At 54.7% G+C, this 21,558-nt stretch overlaps 1 protein-coding gene across 16 annotated transcripts in view; it reads right to left on the bottom strand.

The window, feature by feature from the left end:
• Nucleotides 1-490: 490 nt before the first annotated feature.
• TLE3 (TLE family member 3, transcriptional corepressor) overlaps nucleotides 491-21,558 on the bottom strand; it is a 46,358-nt gene continuing 25,290 nt past the window's right edge. For 6 of the 16 annotated variants that reach the window (XM_079771609.1, XM_079771612.1, XM_079771602.1 and 3 more), the window contains 14 exons: nucleotides 16,293-16,497; nucleotides 14,768-14,784; nucleotides 11,210-11,329; nucleotides 10,337-10,387; nucleotides 9,545-9,697; nucleotides 8,902-9,043; nucleotides 8,236-8,435; nucleotides 7,377-7,453; nucleotides 6,374-6,623; nucleotides 5,763-6,010; nucleotides 5,194-5,341; nucleotides 4,271-4,421; nucleotides 3,102-3,178; nucleotides 491-2,418 (listed from right to left, as the gene is read on the bottom strand). In XM_079771609.1, the coding sequence (XP_079627735.1) occupies nucleotides 2,311-2,418; nucleotides 3,102-3,178; nucleotides 4,271-4,421; nucleotides 5,194-5,341; nucleotides 5,763-6,010; nucleotides 6,374-6,623; nucleotides 7,377-7,453; nucleotides 8,236-8,435; nucleotides 8,902-9,043; nucleotides 9,545-9,697; nucleotides 10,337-10,387; nucleotides 11,210-11,329; nucleotides 14,768-14,784; nucleotides 16,293-16,497 (1,947 nt within the window). In that variant the 3' untranslated portion in view covers nucleotides 491-2,310. The remainder of the gene's footprint in view (nucleotides 2,419-3,101; nucleotides 3,179-4,270; nucleotides 4,422-5,193; nucleotides 5,342-5,762; nucleotides 6,011-6,373; nucleotides 6,624-7,376; nucleotides 7,454-8,235; nucleotides 8,436-8,901; nucleotides 9,044-9,544; nucleotides 9,698-10,336; nucleotides 10,388-11,209; nucleotides 11,330-14,767; nucleotides 14,785-16,292; nucleotides 16,498-21,558) is intronic. The other 10 variants (XM_079771611.1, XM_079771598.1, XM_079771605.1 and 7 more) reach the window with 3 other exon arrangements.

Below are 21,558 nucleotides of genomic sequence, written 5' to 3'. Positions count from 1 at the left end.
GCACACCTTGGTGACCGAGGGATTGAAGGTTCCTCCTCCTCCCCCCAAAAAACACCTAAATTTGTTAAGCTTTAAAAAAAAATGATCTAGGTTTTCAGGGTCTAGATGTTCATGGACACTGCAATTTCAACTGCAGTTCATATTTTTTCCAGTTTTGCACTGGCAGCTATAGAAGACTTTGGTGTAACCTACTATAGCCTTCCCCTCAGGGAACTTTGTCCTGCCCACCTACCTGCAGGAAATCCCTGCTCCCACCCCATTCCCTGGGGCTTAGACTGGGAGGTGCGGGGATGTATGGTGAAAGCACCCTCCTTCACCATCCTGCACAATCAGCATGGGGACTCTGAAATAAGAGCTCATGTTTACAATGACAAAGGCAATCACCCAGGATTCAAACTTGAGGGTGACAGTGGCCCAGGTTCTCTTCTGACAAACTGTGTGTGTGTAGAGAGGTTGGGGGGCAATTAAAACGCAACAATAAAGCCAACCTTTAAATAGTAACTTTTAAAAATATAAAAACAGCTCATTACAATTACTTTTCATTTTCTTCTTTCTTCAGGAATCAACTTCTACCCTCACCCTCCCTTGTGGCTACAGCCTTAACAACAGTGGCAGATGAACATCTGAGACAGAGACAGAGAGAGAGAGACAGACAGACAGACAGACAGAGAGACAGATAGATTCTGGCCACCACTCCCCCAACCTCAGAAAGGTAACGGGTGCCTGGCCAGCCTCCGTGGCCTCCTCATCACATCAGGGAGCTGCTGGCCCAGGAGCAAGATCACTGAAAACGGGCAGTTCTCACCAGAGCTCCTCCTTCCTTCTCACCAGACAGAATCACACGTTACAAAATAAGCCATAAAAATGCAGTATAAAAATCATCTTCCATACACTTACATCCATGGAGAGCCCACCACCAGGACTCAAAGGGCCTTTAGCTTTTCCTTAAAAGAAGGAAAAAAAAAAAAGAAAAAAACAGCCTAACTCCTTGGAACATTTTGGTACCAAAAAGTGGTACTTGCAGGAGACAGTATTCTACTTGTAACCTGTTTGGGCTCAAGAGACTGAAAGCTGCAAAAGTCACCAGTGTGCCAGGACATTGGTGCCCCCACCCACCTCCTAGTGTCCTCAGCCCCCACAGCCGCCAGACTCAATCCCGCAGATTAAATACACTTTCCCTTGGGGGTGGGGGAGGGAGGGGTCACAGGCAGGAAAGGGGAGAAGGCATTTTATAAAAGGACGTCACTTCTAACTCTTTATTCAAATTAAAAAAAAAAAGCACCCACATCAGTTGCTGTTTTTCTCTGGTAGCTCCCTGAGCTGAGTTGCTATGCTTTCCTCTAACTTTCTGTCCTTTTTAGGTTTTGTCTGCAGATTAAGAAGGGCTGGAGAGGGAGTCCTCTGATCTCCATTTCCCAACATGACCAACTGTGCACCAAAGAGAGGGAGGCAGGGAGAGTGAGCGAGCAGTCAGAGCCCTGAGAGAGGGGGACAGGAGGCAGGCAGCGCGGGCGGCCAATCTGACAGGCGCTGTGCCCTCAGCCCCGGCCGGGCCCACCTCAGGCACTGTCTGTCCTCTGTGTGGCGTGGTCTTGACCCTCCTGGGACCATCCCCAAGGCCACCTGGAGGCACCCTCATCCCAAGGGACCCGACTGGTCAGTCTGGTTACCAGCTGCAGCTCCCTTTCTCCACCCCAGGATTTCTCTCCCCATTCCTCCCCTCCCTGACTCCCCTCCCAGGCGGGAACTGCGAACTTCTGTTAAAAAGAAAACACAAAACACCACCACCATGAGTGGATTACAAATACAGCAGGCGAAATACACGGCTAGCATTTCTGGTGAGAAGGAGCCTCCTTCCCCACTGACCAGTCCGAGAGAGGAGTCTGTTATTTACATTTTTCACAAACCTTGTGCGCTGCACAAGCGGGAAAATAAGATCCCCATCCCTGGCACAGGTATGCGGTCCACTCCAGTGTCCCCAACCCAGGGCAGGGGACGGGTCAAAAGATAGAGATTCACGAGGGTGTCTTTGGGGAGCTGGAGCCATGAGCCTCCACAGAAGTCTATTAGTAGCATCTGCCAGCACGGTGAAGGGGACGAGGAGAGAAATCCATTGGAGTCTGAGACACGTCACCTGGGCCCGGAGTCGCACAGTGCCGGCGCCCGCCCAGCCTGCCACAGCGCAGCGGAACGCTCGGCTGCTCCCGGCTGCTCCCGGGCCTCGCCATCCTGGGGGGCCTGCACCAGGATCTCCCTGTCACAGTTGAGTCTGTTTCTCCCAGAGTTTGACAGCCCTGTTAGAGTTCTTGTTTAGTAGATGACCTCATAAACCGTGGCCTTCTTGTCACCAGAGCCTGTTACAATATATTTGTCATCCGCTGAAATGTCACAACTCAAGACAGACGAGGATTCCTTAGACTGGAGGAGAGGCAGGAAGGTGCAGGACGGAAAAAAAGACAGGAGTCACTTCAGCTCCGCCCACTTCAATGCTCCAGATTACACCGCCCTCCCCCGCCCGGAGCTCCCACCTGCCGTGCACACCGCGCCCCTCAGAGGCAGCCCAGGGGGTGCCTCCAGGTAGAGGTGCCCTCCCACGGGCTTGCAGCTGCTGCAGTGCCCACGGGGATCTTAGGTGCCGGGCCCCGGATCTTGAAGAATCATAAAAAGCCTCCTCCCTCTCCCACCGCTTTCTGGACCCCTTTCCTCCTGCCCACCTCTCTCCTCACACTGAAATGTTGAGATGAAACTCGACCTTACTTGCATATCAGGTAACACTGCTCTGAAAAACACTGCCTCACACACCTCCTGAGTGCTCGGCTCCCGGGCCAGAGCCAAGACCATGCTCTCTCTCTGCTTGGCTCTGGAAATCCTACAAGAGCCCCTGCCTAGAAGCCCTCACCCTGAGGGGCCGGATGCCATTAGCAGCAGAGAGAGTCCTGCTGATGTGGCCAAGTCCTTGCTTCTGGAGACCCATCTGGGACCCCATCAGGGAGGGGCTGGAAGATGGTCCTGCTTTGGCTCCCACCATCCCCACCCCCATCCCCACAGTCTAGCCTGACTCTGGGCAGAACCAAGAGGGGCACTTGGGTGGCAGGCGGTACCTGGAATATGCTGGCTCCATACGGCGTCCTCCAGGCGTTAAGAAGGTTGTCTTTCCCAGTGCTCACAAACCACTTGCCTGCAGGTGAGAGGAAAAGAGCGTCAGGTTGTGTGTGACCCGCTGCCCTCTAAAGTAAGACCGACCCCGATGTGGTGGCTGCCATGGAAACATGGTGTGAACCACTAACCAGTGCTCAGCTGACTTTCTGCTTCAAGGGGCAGATACATAACAGACACATGGACACCCAGAGAATGCCTTTCTTTGCAGTCAAGGTGGAGGGGTGGGCAGGGCTGATGAGAAAAGGTAGGGTTTGCACAACATGGGAGCAATGCCACTCCCCCAAAACATTTTTTTAAAGCCACCAAGGTAGACTGATCCTTCTCATTTCTATTGGAAGATAGCCGGAGGTGTTGGAAAATGGCAAAGCCCTGAGTCTGCAGACCCAGCTGGGACAGAGGTCAGCGGGTGCCCTTACTCTGCCAGGGCACTGCCAGCATGAACACACTGTGCCCCCCAAAGCCATGTGGTGGGCGCCATGCCAATCCCAGGCCAGAGTAAGATGCATCTGAATCAGAGAGGATGAGATGTGTCCCAGGCTGCACAGCTAGTCAGTGGAGAAGCAGACATTCCAGTCCAGGGCTCTGAGCCGTCAGAGGCTGCAGTCTTCACCGCCTGGAAGAACTGCCTAGAGCAGTGATGGCGAACCTGTGACACGCGTGTCAGCACTGACACACGTAGCCATTTCTGATGACACGCGGCCGCTGAGGCGGCCGCATGCTGAGGATGAAACATTTGCTGCTCCTGAGGATGAAACATTTGCGAAATAATGTTTTTTCCTCAAAGTGACACACTACCTGAGTTATGCTCAGTTTTTTGGCGAAGTTTGACACACCAAACTCAAAAGGTTGCCCATCACTGGCCTAGAGGAACTGCCCACAGGGCCGGGAGCACTGTTCTACTGCCCCAGGCCAGCAGCGACTGGCTCTGGCCTGGCGTCCAGAGAGCTCAGTACCCTGTGGCAGCATCTTCATCTGTGGAACAAGGATGGGGAGACACTGGTTGGGGTCAGGAGGCCTGGCTCCCATCAGGGCTCTGTTCCTAAGCTTTGGGCCCCTCATCTATATACAGAGGACAGGCCAAGCTGCCGGGACCCCGCTCCCCAGGGCTCACCGCAGTAGGCGAACTTGAGGGAGAGAACGCAGCTCTCGTGCAGGTGCAGCTGGTACTTGTCCGGCTTGGTGTGGTGCAACACCTCCACATTGCTGCTCTCCATGCCCACGGCCAGCCATTCCCCAGTGGGGCAATAACCCAGCGAGAAGATCTGCAGGGGAGGGACCAGATGAGCTCAGCCTCGCTACCCTCCACATCCCACCACTCATTCCCCATCACCTCTCCACCTGCCCTTTGCAAAGCCAAGCCTTCCTCTCCCTCAGCCCAATAGCCCAGGGGTATGGGATGTCATTTTCCTCCCCATTTTATAGGTGAGGAGGTTGAGTCTTAGAGAGGTTGCTGACTCCAGATAGTAAGTGGGAGAGCTAGGATTCAAACTCAGAGGTGGTACAGATCTTTTGCTTTCAAAAAGTTACTCTCCGTGACTTCTGCCTTTCCTTAAGAAAAAAGTGAGCAAATAAAACACTAAAATATTAAATATGTATAGCTAAAAATATTAGAATGAGTAATAAAAAAACAAAAAAAAATCACAATACCTATTATCTACAGAATGCTTCCTCTGAGCCAGGCTAATGGCTAAGGCTTTTAGAGGGACCATTCCAGGTACTCACACTGGATCTAGGAGGTAGCTACTCTTATGCTTATCCCAGAAATGAGAAAACTGAGGCCAAAGTGCTCAACAGTGGAGGAGCTGGGAATCAAATCTAAGCAGTTGGGTCAAGTGTGGCCATTTCAAGGCCTTGCCAATTCTATTTCATAGCTGCTTCCTCCGGGAAGCCTTCTCGGACGGCTCAGATGCGTCATTTGCAATGGCCCACTGGGCGGGAATAAGCTGCTCTCGGGGAGGGGAGGGGAGGGGAGGGGAGGGGAAAGGAGGGGAGGGGAGGGGAGGGGAAGGGAGGGGAGGGGAGAGGGGTGCTCACCTGAGAGGTGAAGTCATGCTGCTGCAGCTGCCGGCCCTCCCGCAGGTCCCAGGAGCGCACGGTGTTGTCCAGCCCTCCAGTCCACAGTTTGGTGCCGTCGTGGGAAATGTCTATGCAGCTGGCCCCATCTGTGTGGCCCTGGAACTGCCTATGAAGGCCAAGCAGGGAAGAGGAGTGAACCCAGGGAACCACTGAATACCAGCTGGCAGCCTCTGAGCAGAAGAAGAAACTGAGGCCTAGAAAGGGGTATGTCACGTGCCCATGGTCCTTTAGTGAGCTTATAGCAGAGCCAGGCCCCTCCCCCACTCCACTCAAGGGTCATGTCCAGGGGCAGGTATGTAACACAGGAACCTCCCTAGGTGGACACTCTGTCTCTCCTCAATGTGCATTCTTAATCCCTTTCCTTACCCCACACGCATGACGAGGGGCTGAGGTCATACGCAAGCCGTATGGTAATGTGACAAACAAGGATGGCCAGGGTGTACTGAGAGCCGGCTCTGGGCCAGCTCCAAGCACGGTACTGAGACACAGGGCTGGGTGACTTGCTCGAGGTCCCCCCACAGCCGCACCTGACGAGCGTCTGGTTGTGCAGGTCCCACACAGCAATGTTCCCATCGCTGCAGCAGGAAAAGCAGACTTTGGCATCGGGGCTGATGGCCAGGGCATAGCAGGCAGGGGCAGAGGACGTCAGCTCGGCCTTGATGCGGGGTGTGGGTGAGGCCAGGTCCCAGATGGTGAGCGTGCTGGCCTCGCCGCCCACGATGAGCGTGCGCCCGTCAGGGAGCAGCTTGCAGGAGCGGATGTAGTTGTCCCTGTTCTGGAGGGAGCGAGGGCAGTGTTCAGCACTGCCCACCTCCCTTCCCAGGGACCAGGAGTCACAGCCAGCACCTCCGGCACCCCTGCCACCCCTGCTCACATCCCGCCCTTGTTCCTGGCAGCTGCCAGGCCATCTGCACTGCTCATTCACAACCCTTCAATCTTTCACGCCTTTTTTTACACACCCCAGGTCAGTATCCTCTCTCCCTAGACAGTAAAACCATGGATCAGGGAAGTTAGCCAGCTTGCCCAAAGTCACCCAGCCAATACAGGGCTCAGCCAGGTCAATAGGGCTCCCCTGCTGGCCCTAGGCTCCCCGGCTCTCCCATGCCAGTTAGCGGTGCCCACAGCCCAGAGTCCTCACCAGGCAGTCCAGCTGGGAGATGGGGCTCTTGCTGCCTGGTTGGCTGATGTCCCAGATCTTCACACAACCCTTGCCGCCTGTGTAGACGTGCCGCGTGGGGTTGCTGATGGTCACGGCGCACACCACCTCGCCGTGGCTGAGCGTGTTGATCTGCCGGGCGTGCCTGGGGATGCCGGGGCCTGCCAGGGCATCGTGGGGAAAGGGCACAGGCTGCATCTGCCCATCAGCACTCACATGGAAAGAGTAGGCTCTGAAAGGGCAAGAACTGTCACTTCCGCTGCCCCAGTCCTCTCCGTCTCCTCAGGTCCGGCCCAGTTCCACTGGAACCCCCCAACTGGCCTCACTGCCTCCAGATGCCCCCCAAATCTTAGGAAACCAGGTAACCCCAACCTTCTTGTCCAGGCTCCACCAGGGTGGGAACTGCTTAATATTCCAGCCTTCACTCTGCGCCTGCTTACACATCCTTGCTCCAAACCAGTTCACTGGCCCCACCTGTGCCGTGGAATGGCCTCTCCCACCATCTGTGACATCCCTAACACACGGCCCGCCCCTAAAAAACCCCAGCAGAATGCCACCCCCTCCTTCAGGAGCCAGTGGTATTGGGGGAGGGGGATCTGAGTACACATCAGAGCCAGTGTGTGAGCCAGTGAGGCTGCCTGCTGTTTCAGGCTATGGGGATGCACCCGGGAGTGTTTCAAACAAGTAGAACCCAAAGGAGCCCCCAGGCCAACCGTGTCCTTTGGTCAGAAGGCCCTGATGGCTTTCATATCCCTGCTCTCCCAGATCCCAGTGAGCATACCTCGAACCCCTCAGTTCCCCTTGTAGAGGGAACCCTGAGCTGATCAGGAGTATGGGGACAGGCTGCTGATTCCTGGGGTTGTAGCCTGGCCTAGGAGACCCTCTAAAGGGCAGGCCAACACCTTCTCAAGGGCGGTCCGCCAGGGCAGCGGCTGCTCTCCCCTGCCCTCCCCAGAAGCATGCAGGAAGTGCAGCCAGAGCTTACGGTTTTCCACCAGGAATGGAGGCGAGGCTTGAGGGCAGGCCTGTGGCCCGCATGGGGGGGTGAGGGTCAAAACCAACCTGTAAGGCAAGACAAGGCCAGCCCTTAGTGAGGGATACACCATATATCCCCCCACCCTGGCCTCCTCCCCCTCGGCTTCCTGGGTCCTGCCTGCACATCACTGCTTCTTCGGAACCCGGGAGACAGACAAGCAGAGCAGCGCCCAGGAGGGCCAGCGCCTCACCCAGGACAATGGCAGGGAAGGGATGACAGTCCAGATCTCCCAACGCTGACCCAGCATCCTCCACACCTCCCTGTCCCCGCTACCCCACCAGGCAGTGGCCTCTGCCCCGCTTCAGTCCCCCCGCAGTGTCCCAGTGGGCTCTCATGTACAGAGCAGGCCCTCGCAGGTATAGGTACAGACAGAAACTGTCTCCTGAAAAAAGACCCCTCCCTCTACCAGCCCAATCCAAACTGTTCATCAACACGAACAGACAATTGTTGGTGTCAGATGCAGCCCCGTTTGCCAACCCCCTGCTCCCTGCAAGTCATGTGACTCATCTGGCGATCCCATCCCATGGAGCCCAGAAGGACAGGCATCAGCCCCGTTTCCCAGCTGAAAGGCAGGCAGGGAGGCTGCATCATGTGAGGGGACATGGCAGCTGGTGGGCAAGCAGGGGTGGGTCTGCGGCTGCTGATCCCCAAAGGCGTTGTTTTCTTCTTTCTAATGAGCACTGCACCCCTAAGGCAGCTAGCTGTCTGGTCGTGAGACCCTTCTGGTCTGCAGGGAGTGCCCCCCTCATCCTCACCAGCTCCCCACTCCTGGCTAATCCCCAAAAAAGGAGCCAAAAAGTCTACGTACAGCTCCAAAGCTCACCATTGGCGATCGGCCATAGGCGGCAGCAGCGGCTGCGGCGGCCGCACTCATCTGGGGCGGGATGTTGTGGAGGCTGGCGTAGGCACTGGGGCTAGTGAGGGAGCCATTCATCTCGTGGTGGCTCATCATGGCAAAGGGCGCTGCGTAGGAGCTGGTGATGGAGATGGGCGTGCGCAGGGCCGAAGCTGCAAGGAGGCAGGCGTCAGTGGGAAGTGGCCGTCACGGGGATCCTGCCAGCACCCTAGAGCTGCCTGCCCCGACAGTCCTCTCAGAGGAACCCACCTCACTGGCTCCCACCTGCACAGCTTAAGAAGATTCAAGCGGAGGGATGTCCCACCCTGTTTTATAGAGCAGGTCACGGAAGTCAAGAAGGGGGTTGTCCAAAGCCTCACAGAGGAAGGCAGGAGCAAACCATGGGTGTCCCAACCTGTCTGAAGTCCCCTGCCCCGTGGCCCCAGCAAGCCCCACATCAGTGTTGAAGCACCAGTCTGTCTCCTCCTGAAACCTGACTATGAAGCCCCCCAAAGGCAGGCCCTGGGGAACCTCAGCTCCGACACTCTCTCCGGTGCTCTGGCCCGTCTGTGCAGCCGCAGCCCTGGCCTGGCAGACCCCTCCCCTCAACCACAGGTATCCCAGCCCTGTCGTGCCTACCCATTATACCTATCGGGTCCATGCCCGGAGGTTTGCCTGGCATCGACCGGAGCCCTGGGGTCGTGCTAGTGCCTGGAGTTGGGGCATCGTTCCTCGGGGTTGGTGTGTTGGACTTGAGCCCAGGAGTGGAGGATTTGTCGTTCTAAAAAGGGAAGATGCAGAGACCCAGGGAAACCATGAAGCTCTTTACATTCAGATCCCCAAAGGCGTTGTTGTCTTCTTTCTAATGAGCACTGCACCCCAAAGGCAGCTAGCTGGTATGCAGGAGGTGCCCCCCAATCCTCACCAGCTCCCACTCGGAGCCGCAGTGCCCAGTGCTGGTCACCACATGAAGCATGGGCACAGCCCCCACCCCAGTTTTGAATCTTCTGCCCAACAGCCACTCATTCTTGCCCAACCTTGTTCAGCAGAGACCACGGTGACTTGCCCACTTCGTAGATGCAGCAACCAAGGCTTAGAAACGTTAAGTAGCTAGCACAGGTCAAGTAGTAAAACCGGCATTTGAACCTGGGCCGAAGCCCAACCTGTTTGTTTTTTTACTCCACCCCTCTGCCTCTGGTCAGCATCACTCCAGCTCCAGTCTCTTTTCCAGACGTTTCCCCTCCACCCGACCCCCGCAGCGCCGAGGGCAGACCCCACGTACATGACCAAGGTCTTTGGTCTTGGAGGAAGGCGTGCTGCTGGAGGAGGCCACCGAGGCGGGGCTGGTGGGGGCATCCTTTTTCAGGCCCCGGGCTTTGTCCAGCCCATTTTCAGGAGGGGAGTGTGCCGGGCTGACCCGGGGTGTTGCTGGATCCTAAAAACACAAGTGATGCAGAACTGTACTCAAAGCAACAACCAGCCTAGACTCCTTCCTGCTCTGGGATGGGAGGGAGTGGGCATGGGTGATAGGAAAAGGAACTGGGCTGAGAGACTGGGGACCCCAGAGTGGGGGTAACTAGTTCTTAATTATCTAGTCTGACCCCTTTGACTCCCAGATGGGGCGCCTGGGGTCTGGGGGATGGGGTGACCTGCCCAAAATCACACACAGTTCCGGACTCAGATCTGGGCAGCTGGGCCTTTGGGCCTTGGGTGGCCTTCCGGCTGAGGCTGACCCAGGAATCACAACCCCACCTCCAGACCCCAGGGTGGTGGGCAGAACAGAGCTGACCTGGAGGACAGGAGGAACCGGCCCTGGCCCTAATCTGGGGTCTCTGGGGGTTTCTGTGAGGACCTGTCTTAGGAAACCCAGTGCCCATGAAGGCCCAGCCACCACATAGCAAAGCCCTGCTCTGCTCCTCCCCACCAGCCTGATGCCCCAACTTCAGAGGCCTCCTCGTGCTCCACAGGCTGCCAGTCTGTTAGCACAGTAGCTGGGACACAGAGCGCCCACCAGGCAGGAACACCCTCACACCCCCAAGCCGACAGCCGCCCTGCAGTCTGGGCCTGCCCTTACCTCATTGGAAACATCCACCACTAGATCATCACTCTTGTCCCCATCACTGTCCTGCAACCAAGACAGAAGCCAGTAAGAGGCCACGCCCTCCCCACCCCACACTGAGCATGCACCATCCCCACCCTGCTTCCACCAGCCAGATCTGAACCCAGGCCAACCCGAAATCCACCAAAGGCGGCCCTCCTCCTTACTGTGTCCTAGCCCGGCCCCCAGCCCTGGGTCACTCTGCTCCCACACCCACTGGTAGCCATACCAACAGCTGGCCCGTTATATTTCTAAGCCCTTTAACTTGTCTTTTTGCAGCCAGACATTACTTTCCAGTGGGTTTATATCTGCCATCATTCACAAGGAAGTGAACTGGTCTCACTTCACCATTTCCACATTCTGTGTGGGAGGGAAGATGAGCCACAGCGCCCAGAAATGCAGCTGAGGCTTCGTCTGTGCGACGTGTCCAAAGCCACAGAGCAGCCAAGAGGCTGAAGAAGGCTTGGCGCAAGACCACCAGGTCCCAGCATAGCATCGTCCTTCCCTCTGTGCCAGCTCTCACCCCTGCACACTGCACAGCCTGCAGAGCAGATACCACGACCAGGCTGTAGGGTCAAACTGTGGGGCAACACAGATGGGCACGCCAGGAGGGCCACGATGGCAGCCGGGGTTGTTGGCCTGTCCCTGAGAGATGCCCTCAGTTCTCCCCAGACCCCGCCCCCCTCCGCCCACCTCCCCTGGCCACCACCTATCCTTGGTGGGACCCTCTCCTGCCCCTGGCCCCAATTATGTCTTTCTGACTCAACCACAACGGGTCCTGTGAGTTCTCCCACACCCCAGCCTACCCACCACGAAGCCCAGCAGTGCCCACCACACCCTCAGACATACGTATCGGCTCAGGCTGTCCTTTTCCTCGGCCTTCCGCTTCTTGGCTTCCATACTGTAGTCTGCAGAGCCCCGGTGCTTCTCACTGGCCCGCAGGCTTTCCGAGGGTGACACCGAGTTGTTCTGGAAGCAGGAAGGAGGCTCAGTGTGATCATTGCACGCACACAGTCATAGCTAAGTGCGCTAACTCAGGCCAGCGGAAGTGCCCTTCGTGTCCTGCTGCATCGGCGCCTCACCAGGAAAGCCTCCTGACTCCACAGACCAGGTGCCCCTGAGAGAGGCTCTGGGAGCATCACAATTCGCTTTTGCTGCAGAGCCGCTGCTACTGAGTCATTGACCTCGCAATGAGCCTTACGCCCTCTGGCCTAGGAGAACTGCGCGCTCCTTCAGGGCGGCAGCCCCACCTGCCTCCTTCACCCCATCTCATGCCTGTCACACATATTTGTTCCAAGAAGGAATAAAGAAAATTTGCACCGAGTCCTGAAAGATGGATCCGAGCCGACAAACTGGAACCATGTGCAAATCTTCATCTGCTGACCCGACAGGAATGACTGCTGCCAACGTGCTTTCTAAGAGGAGGTGAGCTTTAGAGAAATGCCAGGATAACAAAGAAACAGGAACGCGGCGGCGTCTTCCCTCCGAAAGATGGGAAAGGGCATAAGGGAGGCGGCAGCCCTCGCTGTTCCTGTCACAATGGGAAGAAGTGGGAAGCGCGCCCAAGGCCCGCGGACGGGAGGCAACGTGAAGGAAAGCCACGTTCCTGCAGCCGGGACCTAATGCATTCTCTCTCCCAATATAAAGCAAGTAGGGACGAGACCACGTTGGAACTCGAGGCCTGGGGATGGCCAAGACGGCCTACAGCTGAGGCAGCAGCACCTTGCAGGCAGCCTAGAAACAATGCCATCCTGGAGGCGAGAGCGCCACCCAGAGGAGGACCCGTGGGCTCCCCGTGGTGTCGGCAGCAGGAACGGCACCATGTGGCTGCCAGCACCAGGCTGGGACGTAGGGAGGGGCACCTGCCAGCAAACCTGTGCCCAGAGAATAAAGTCAGAACCAATGTCCCCCTTGGGGGGGCTGGTTGCGTTTACCCTGGTCTAAGAGCCAAATCCCTAACCTTCCCTCACTTTCTCATTACCCACCCCTGTTCTGAGTACAGACCAGGCAAGGGATAGGGGGGTGCCCAGGACGGAGGAAGAAGCTGCCTTCCGGGAGCTCCCAGTCCAGCCAGAGAGAAGGGAAAGGCCAAGCCATCAACATCGCCATGCAGTGCAGAGGTGTGTGGCGCGGACACGCGGGGACGCAGAGGGGCATCTGTACACAGAGGGCATCAAAGGGCGGTGGGATGAGCCCACACCTCTGTTTTCCCACTTTCCGGGGGTTAGTGCTGGCGTTGGGGAGAACAGTGTGGAAACCAGCTGCAAACTTAATTTCCTTTGCTAAGTCGGTTTCTGGGCATCCCTTCCCTGCCAAGTTTCTGCCTGAAGCAAATTAAAATGGCAGAGTTATCAAGCCTTGAAGAAAAAAATGGAAGTTATAATGGAACTGCAGTTCAACCTTCCCCACAGCCCTGCGAGTGACGTCGATGTGCGCACAGCCGCAATTCAATTAGCTGCTGCAAGCCTGGCAGAAAAATCACCATCATTTCACTTCCCTTCCTCCAACGGTGGCCGCCCCATGCTAAGCAGAAATGCTTCCAGGCCCTGTCCTCGCTGGCGGGCAGGGAGGAGGGGGCGTGTGGCAGCTCATGTTTCTCTTTGCGCCCCAGAGCGCAGCTCAGAGCACAGCGAGCTCTTTCTTCTCATGCAGTCAGGCTGAAAACCCTGCTGCTACCGGAGAGTCATGTCAGGCATTTAGCGGCATCGATCCAGCCCGCCTCTGGCTGGCAGGCGGCCAAAAAACTAAGTATTTTTTATTGCTTCGGCTAGGCAAGGAAATATGAATGAAGCTACCTCTAATTGGACTCCAGACTAACCCCTCTGGGACAGCTTCCAGCCGTCCAGCCATCCCCCCTCCCACCCCGACACAGCCTTGTCCTTCCGGCCGTGGGCCACATCTGTTGACAACCTGGTTTCCAAAGGGCTGATAGCTTCAGTCTACACCCCCTCCGACACCATCCCCACACGCACACAGCCCTACTGCCTCTCCCAAGCTGCCCATCCCACCCCCAGATGGCATCTTGACTCATTCCCACTGGACTCTCCAGGGGCCCAAGCCTGCCTCCCTGCTCTGTAAGTCTGATGTGCATGGACATGGGAGAGTGACATCGAGCGAAGAGCTTAGCTCCTGAGGGTTCCCTGGGGGTTTCTTGGAGCAGAAAGCTTTCATAAACTGGGGCACAAAGCCAAGAGCAAACAGCAATGAGGATGAGGGCGATGCGAAGACAGGGAGGGTTTTGGGCTTCAATGACCCATTTTGTTCTGCAACAGGTCCATTAACCAGGTCAGGTCTGGGACCCTGGGTTCTGTTCTGAGGGGTGGGGTCTTCCTAACTAAGCCGAGAGGCTGGCTGGGCAGGAAGATGCCCATGTTAGAGATAAAGAAACCGAGACCGGGAGAGGCCAAGAGAGTCATCCAGTGTCCCATGAAGCCAGGACCAGACCTAAGCCTTGAGGGATCCAGTCTCAGCCTTCTCCTATCGAGGCAAGCCACCTCTCCAAAAACGCCACCTTCTGAGAACCAACACTAAAGCCAACAAAATGAATTTTCAACTTCAGTTATTCCTTTCTTACGTAGTGAGCCCCTCCCGGGCCCCCATGTGGATCTGGGTTTCTGAGCACGTGGGCCAGTCCAAAGGGGACACGAGCACGGCTGCTCAGAGGGCTCACACTCAGCCTGGGCAGTGGCTGCGAAGGGGAGGTTAGTTAACTGCCTGACCTTCCAAGTCCTACTTAACACAAGGTAATAACCAAAGCCATCCCAGCGGATTAGATGGCCCCGGATACAAGGACAGCGATGAGGAACAAAATGCCTTTGCTAATCGCTGGAGGATTTTTTTTTTTATCCAGACTCCACTGTACTTATTCAGAAGGCTTATTCACTTGAAACAGAACCTCTGAGCCTCAGTGTGATCAGAAAGATTTACAACAAATCTCAGAGCTGGCAGATGCGCAGGCAGCCTGGCCTTAATGCTCACTTCCTAGCACTTTCTTAAACCCAGAACAGAGAGAAACCTCAGAAAATGACGAGGCAGGATCGTATGGGGGAAGTCAACCCAGGGCGTGGGGAAGCGTCCCACCCAGGATGTGGGACACCTAGGTACTAAGCCCTGGTTCAGCCCAGAGACTCCACAGACCCCCTGGGAGGCCCCAGGGCCGGCCAGCAGACCTCTCTGATCAACCACTTCTCCTGTAAAGGGAGTTAGAGCTCGTTTAGCCAGAGCTCTTTATTTGACAAATGATGGCCCAAAAGCCTGGAGATGAAGGCTTCCCCAACTGAAGGTCACTCTCCACAGGTGACAACTGTCATTTCCTGACAACACTCCCACCCCACCACCAGAAAAGCACCTGGTGCCCTCCTCCCACCCCCAAACACACCCAACTGGCTCCAGAGTGCTGACACTTACCGCACTGGATTCTCTTTCTTTGGGGACCGAAGGCCAGGACAGGAGGAGGGTCAGGGCCCCAAAACAAAAAAGAAAGAAAAAAGGTCAGTCCCAACATTTTCAAGCAGTAGGCCTGGCCCGACGGTGGGCCAGCCAAGGCAGGGCTTTAGGGGACGTTTCTGTCTGGAAATTAATTGCCCCGATTCTAACACTTCCCCCGGCCGCCAGCCCTGGGTGGGGCGGCCTTCGTGGCCAGCTCGCCAAGGAGGACACCAAGGCTACTAGTCAGCAATTAAGCCATAAGCTTGGGAAAGATCATGCTATGGAAATATCCATAGGACCTGGGATTGAGAACATTATTGTTGTTGTTTTTTAAAAAAAGAAATTGTGAGAATGGTGTTGTTTGTTGTTTAATTGACACCATTCTCCGTCTCTTTGCCAGAAGCCCCGGGAAGCGGAAACCTCTGATTACTGAACCAGTCGGGCACTGGCACCCTAACTGGCCTGCCTGCTGTGGGAAGGCCCTCTTCCTCTGCAGAGTACCGTCCTACTGCAGGGCAGGGATGTGAGCCTCTGGCTCCCACAGCCTGGTGCCACCCTGGGGCCCCAGCCTGGGCAGGATGATGACACTCCAGGCCCCTAGTGCCCAAGAATGTGGCGCCCAGGGGCTCAGAAGGTGCAGCCCTGTGCCTTGGCAAATATCTAAGGGCAAATGAAATCATCCCACTGAATACTTTTGAATTTACACGATGTTTATGTCAATTATATCTCGATAAACCTCGGAAAGCCACCTAAGGGCAGAGCACACAAGGTGGCAGTTTTTGAAAAGGGTCTTCCAGGAGGCCGGCCCCTTCCTTTCCCATTCAAACCGAGGCCTCCTGAGGCCTACTCCATGCAGCTTCCTGGATTCTGATGGTAAGGGCCCAGGGAGGGTGGGGGCAGGTCCTCATTGCAAGTCTTCCCAAGCATCTCCCTGCAGTAGTGTGATTGCTACCTCTGCCTACAGACAGTCAGCTCACAAGTCTTTACATGAGTGCTGACTGTGTGCTATTTCCAAGGCACCTGCGTGGGTGAGACACACATTAAGTTCAATATCCTTGCCCTCAGAGGACTGATACTCTCGGAAGACAAAATGCTTTCCAGGATACAAGAGGACAGTAACAAAGGCTCAGTTCTTGGGACTCTACTTCTTAAACTCTTATGTGAATTTGAAAAAGAACCCAGCCTGAAGGCGTGGGACCGAGGCCGGCCCTGAAGGCTAGGCATGGTGTCTAGGAAGATGGGGGGGAGGGTACTCCAGGATGAAAGGACAAGGTGTCTTCCAAGGCAGAGAATTTGGTGTACATCGGGGGTTGGGGGGGGATTGGCATGGGTGACGGGGCTCTTGTTCCCATCCGCCAGGAATTCAAGAGACAGTTCCAAACCTTTTGCTAACTCCTGATCTTAGGGTGACAGCATTTGCTGTGTCCACGTACAGTGGGGTCTACCGGACCTCTGCCCCAGCCCAGCCCTGCCCTCTGCCCCCAGCCCCAGATCTAGGCCGCACCTCTGTGATCCAGCTCATGGTGGTTCTTCTCGTCCTTCACTGTCATGTGGGCCTGGCTGCCCAGGGCTCCAAGTGCCAGCAGCCCCGAGCTGCTCCCTGTCACCGGGGGGATCCCTGGAGGCTGGAGGCCTGATGGGTGGGGTGGCAACTGGACCGGGGGGCCATGCGTGGCATGGGAGAGGTGCTGCGCCTGGAGCTGCTGTTGCTGCAATGAAGTTGGTGGTGAGCACAGCTGAGCAGAAAAGGGCAGGGGAAGCCACAGGCTTCCTTTGTGTGGCAGCAGGGGGAAAAGCCCCTCAACACCTTTGTCCCCAGCTCAGTCCACATGCTGTATTGCTAAAGGAAGTCTGTTAATGGACTGCAATTTAGATACAAGATTTAGGTCTTCAAACACTCCACCTGTCCCCCCACCCAATTCAGGATAGAACTTCCCCATGTTTAAAAGTCTAAGATAAATAAAGCATGCATTTAAAAACCAGTCATCAGGGGTCCCTCTCAGGAGAGGAGATCCATGTCTAAGCTCCTGGTAGTTCACGTTTGCTCATGCTTACATGCCTTCGACATTAGCAGCCAGCACCCCCACCCTGAGCCCTATGGCAGGGAAGGCTCCCTAACACCGAGGAACTCCAGGCCTGCCTTTGAGGAGGGCCGGCTCCGGCAGCCAAGTCCAAGAGCAAGAGAAGGCGGGGGCCTGTGAAATGAGAGCTGATGTCACTGCACATCAGAGTGGAGAAGAGGGTCATAAGAAGAGTGGAGTTTTCCCTAACTGGGCAACTCAGTGGTTAGAGCAGTCCCGATATGCCAAGGTTGTGGGTTCGGTCCCCAGTTAGGACACATACAAGAATTAACCAAGGAATGCATAAATAAGTGGAGCAATAAATCTATGTCTCTCTCTCAAATCAATGAACAACAAAGAAAACAGTGGAATCTTTAGAACCAGTGCAGGATGCAAACCCCAGCTCTGGCACTTATTACCGTGTGACCTCAGGCGCGTTACTCATTAAGTGATCTCATAACAGTAGCTAACATTCACCAGAGGGCTTACAATGTCTCCCCTCTGTTCTAAAACCTTGACCTGATTAACTCAGCATTATCAACAACAGCAAAGATAACAGTCCCTGGCTAAGGAGTTTGGGCCCCTGCTCCAGACACCATACCCCTTCCCAGCACTAGCCTCGGGGTCCTCTCTTTCCCTCTCCCCCTCCCACACCCAAGGGATTGGTTTAGGGCAGCCTCAGGTCTCTCCCAGCAGCCAGGACAAAATGCCCTTTATCTTAATACTAGGGGCCCAGTGCACGAAATTCGTGCACTGGGGGTCGGGGGTCCCTCAGCCCAACCTGCCCCCTCTCACACACTGGGAGCCCTCAGGGGATGTCCTACTAACGGATTAGGCCCGCGCCCCACAGGGAGCGTACCTAAGCCGCAGTCTGGCCTCCCTTTGTGGGAGGCGACCGGGCTGATCAGGGGAAGGCACCAGCCCCATCACCCCGCTGCTGCAGCCACTGCCAGTCACCGCAGCCACCAAGGTGTTTTCATCAACACGACTCCAGTCCCTTCACCAAGAAAAAATGACAGCTTTCTTTAGGCATTTTCAAGATGTGTCTTTCATAGGATATGGATTTCTTTATTTATTTTTTATCCTCACCTGAGGATATGTTTCCATTGACTTTTAGAGAATGTGGAAGAGAAAGGGAAAGACAGAGAGAAACACTTTGATTGGTTGCTTCCTGCATGAGCCCTGATCTGGGCCCCGGCCAGGGAGGAGCCTGCAACCTAGGTCCATGCCCTTGATCAGAATTGAACCCAGACCCTGCTGTCTGCAGGCTGAGGCATTATCCACTGAGTCAAACCGGCTAGGGCAGGATATGACATTTCTTAGCCCGCCAGCAGTGGACCTTCATTTTTTCTCCAGAAGTGTGGTGGAAAAACCCTAGATCACCTTTTTGGATTCTTATTGCCCAAGTTACTAAGAATATTACCAGTGGCATACAGGAAGCTTAGCCAATGTGCAGTCAGAAAAGGTGTTTCCTCTGTAGTTCACACCAATCGCGGGCTGGGCCCTGCCCAGGCCTAAAGCCTCTGGCTGAAGTTTTAGGCCTGGGCAGGCCTCTCCAGCTCCCTCTGATCACCGGCTCAGCCCCTGCCCAGGCCTGCCCAGACCGAAAGCCTCTTGGACTGGAGCGGACCCCCAGCTCCCTGCAATCAATGGCAGGGGGTCTGCTCGTGCACCAGGCCAAAAGCCTCCAGGGTCCGCTCACCACGCCCACCATCCAATCAGAGCGAGGAGCTGGGTGTCCGCCACGCCTACCATCCATGAAAGCGGGGAGCTGGGTGTCCGCTCCGGCTCCAGGCCAAAAGCCTCTGGCAGAAGCTTTCGGTCTGGTGCCAGAGCGGACCCCAGCTCCCTGCCATCCATCGCAGGGGGTCAGCTCAGGGCGCCTATGTATGCAAATTAACTGCCATCTTGGTTGGGTTTATTTGCATACTCACTCCGATTGGCTGGTGGGCGTGGCGTGGCTGGTGGGTGTGGCATGGCGTAGCGAAGGTGCGGTCAATATGCATATTGTTTTATTAGGTAGGATTCCTAAGCTGGGGCCTTGGATGTGCTGGTGCCTTCTGTACATACATCTTTCCTCTCAAATAACACAAGAGGAGGGAACCAACATTAATGAATGGCTGGGCATTTCCAAATATTATCTCTGACCCTTCCAATCACCTGGCAGAGGAGGAGTTGTGCCCATTTTACAGATGAATAAATAACTAGCAAAGTCGCATCTCTAGTAAGTGGGATCTAGGCTCAAATCTATCAACCACCAGCCTCATCCAGAGAATATTCCTGAGGAGGACCCCAAAGCAAGAAGAGTTCTTTGGGGCTGTGGGGGACAAAGAGCAAAAGTTTGATAAGCTTGCGTGTCAATGTTAACTGTGGCTTTGGGGCCACTGCGGACCCATGGCAAAACACAGTGAAGGCCCACAGTTCTGGTTGGAGGTGAGGCTCCAAGAGGCAGTATTTGAGGTCAGAAGTTACCTCCCCGCTCTCCCACAGCTAAGCTGTAAACTGCCAACCTGGTCCACCCCAAAGTTAATGGCAACCACAGCTACCACCACACTCCTGGCCCAGAGGGCTTCACTTCTCATCTCTGGGAGAAAGGCTGGGACTTGCAGCCAAGACCTGGGATGCCTGTTGCTGGGCAGTTTACAGAAGCTGCTGTTGGGCACTGGTCCCAGTGTGGCCTGACCCCAGATCTGCCCCCAGGATGCTCAAGCAGGAACCAAGTGCAAGGACCGAGGAGCTGGCGTCACAGAGCCCAGTGCAGAGATCCAACCCACCAGCTGAACTCAGCTTTCTGGGACTGGAGCTTAGAGTTGAGCTCCCCTACCTTTTCTTTGTCAAGAAAATGTAATTTTTATATCTAATTACAAAAGTAATACATGCTCAATGTCAGAAAATATCACAAATAAATAGAGATTTACAATTTTTTCTAAAAATCTTACCCTTCAATCCCACTCCCTAGAAAATTGACTATTCATCTGTCTAGATTTTCCTTTATGGAAATCCATAAATTTCAAATGAATTTCTATATAAATGGGTTCTTGTTAACTTTATTGCTATACAATTGAATTTTAATTTAGAGGATTACAAACAAATCAACATTTCCTTTTTAATGGCTGCATAGTATTCCCTGTGGTTGAACCATTCGACTTTTTTTTTTTTTTAATCCTCACCTGAGTATATTTTTCCCATTGAGAGACAAATCCATTAGTTGCCTCCCACATTCACCCTGACTGGGGGCCGGAGACTGAACTCTCAACCTTCCATCTGTGCTCTAACCGCTAAGCAAAATTGGCCAGGGCTGGACCATTCAACTTTATTTAGATGCCCAGTTTTAAAATGAGTCTCTGCTGGGGGCCCTGTGGTTTTAGACCAGTTGCTGGTAGGCCCTCCAATACTACTAGGGTTAACTATTCAGTAAAATTCCTGAGAGCAAAAATGGAGGTATTTAACCTACTCCTTACTGTGTATGGCTGATACGATCACTGGAGGGAGAAGGGAAAGAGGACGAGAGGGTGGCTTCAAAGCAGCTCTGCTGCCTGGGGACAAGGCTAACTCCTCTACCAGCAATCCTGTGTCTACAGAAAGAGCTTATGAAGATTCGTACCCATGGAAACACCCTGATAAGGTAAGGTCTGCCCTCTGACCCAACCTTCTAGGCTCATCTTTCAAATGCCACCTCCTCTAGAAGCTCCCGTCCTCCTGGTCAGCTTCTCCCTTCTAAGAGTTCTAACAGCTCAGACCTGAAATCAGGCAGACCAAGGTGGACAGGCAGATCTCCTTTACCAGCTGAGACCTTAGATGAGTCAGTGGACCTCTCTGAGCTCAGTTTCCTCATCTGTGAAATGGGAATCAGAATGCAACCCATTTCTTCAGGTTATGCAAGGACCACATGCTTTACTACATGTAAAGGCAAAGCAGGTGCTCAATATTAGCAAAATCTATGACTGGACTGCAAATATAACTATTTCTTTCATCTTTATATGATGCTTGGCAACTTGTGGCTTCCAGAAAAACAGAGACCTTGTTTTATCCATCCCAGCACCTCAAATGTGGTGCCTGGCATGCTTGCCAGGAAAAGGTAAACATAGAGTAAGACAGCACAGTGGCTCTGTCCAAGAGTGACCATCCACTTCCCACATCCGTGCCTCCTCTCCAAGGCCCACTTAGAGGCAGCTCGAACTGTTATTTGGGACAGGAAGCATCAGTGTTGCTTCCTGCTTCCTTCCCTGAAACATGAACCAGTGAACAAGCATCAGAAACTTGGAAAACAGAGGCTTGAAAAGCTGTTGTGCTCCCAAGACTGAGGAGTGGTTTCTGCCATTAGCATGTCAAGCACAAGTGTCTCCTTCACAACGGAGGAAAGGAAGCTTCCATTGTGCCATGTACGGCTCATCTTCAGGTACCAGAGCACCCCCTGCACAGTCAGGTCTCCTCTGAGCGATCTGAAGGCAGTCAAGAGTGGCCCGACAGGCTCCAGGAAACAGGAACAGAAGAGCTAGCCTCCGAGGCTTCCTTCTCAGGGTAGGGGCAGATGCCAAGGGCTGGTTGGGCACAGGTCTGCTAACAACGGTCTTTGTTACAACAGACAGTAAAACAAAGTTTTCTCCCTAGTGGGGCAGGGGGAGCCAGCTGGCAATCGACGATGATCCGATGATCCTGTGCATCTCAGCACCCCATTCACAGCCCGGCCCCTCTGCAGGCAGGCAGGGC

Source organism: Cnephaeus nilssonii, assembly GCF_951640355.1.
Source record: "Cnephaeus nilssonii genome assembly, chromosome: 1".
Taxonomy (NCBI): Eukaryota; Metazoa; Chordata; class Mammalia; order Chiroptera; family Vespertilionidae; genus Cnephaeus; species Cnephaeus nilssonii.
The sequence above is the reverse complement of the archived record's forward strand: the minus strand, read 5'-3'. Positions and strand labels throughout refer to the sequence as shown.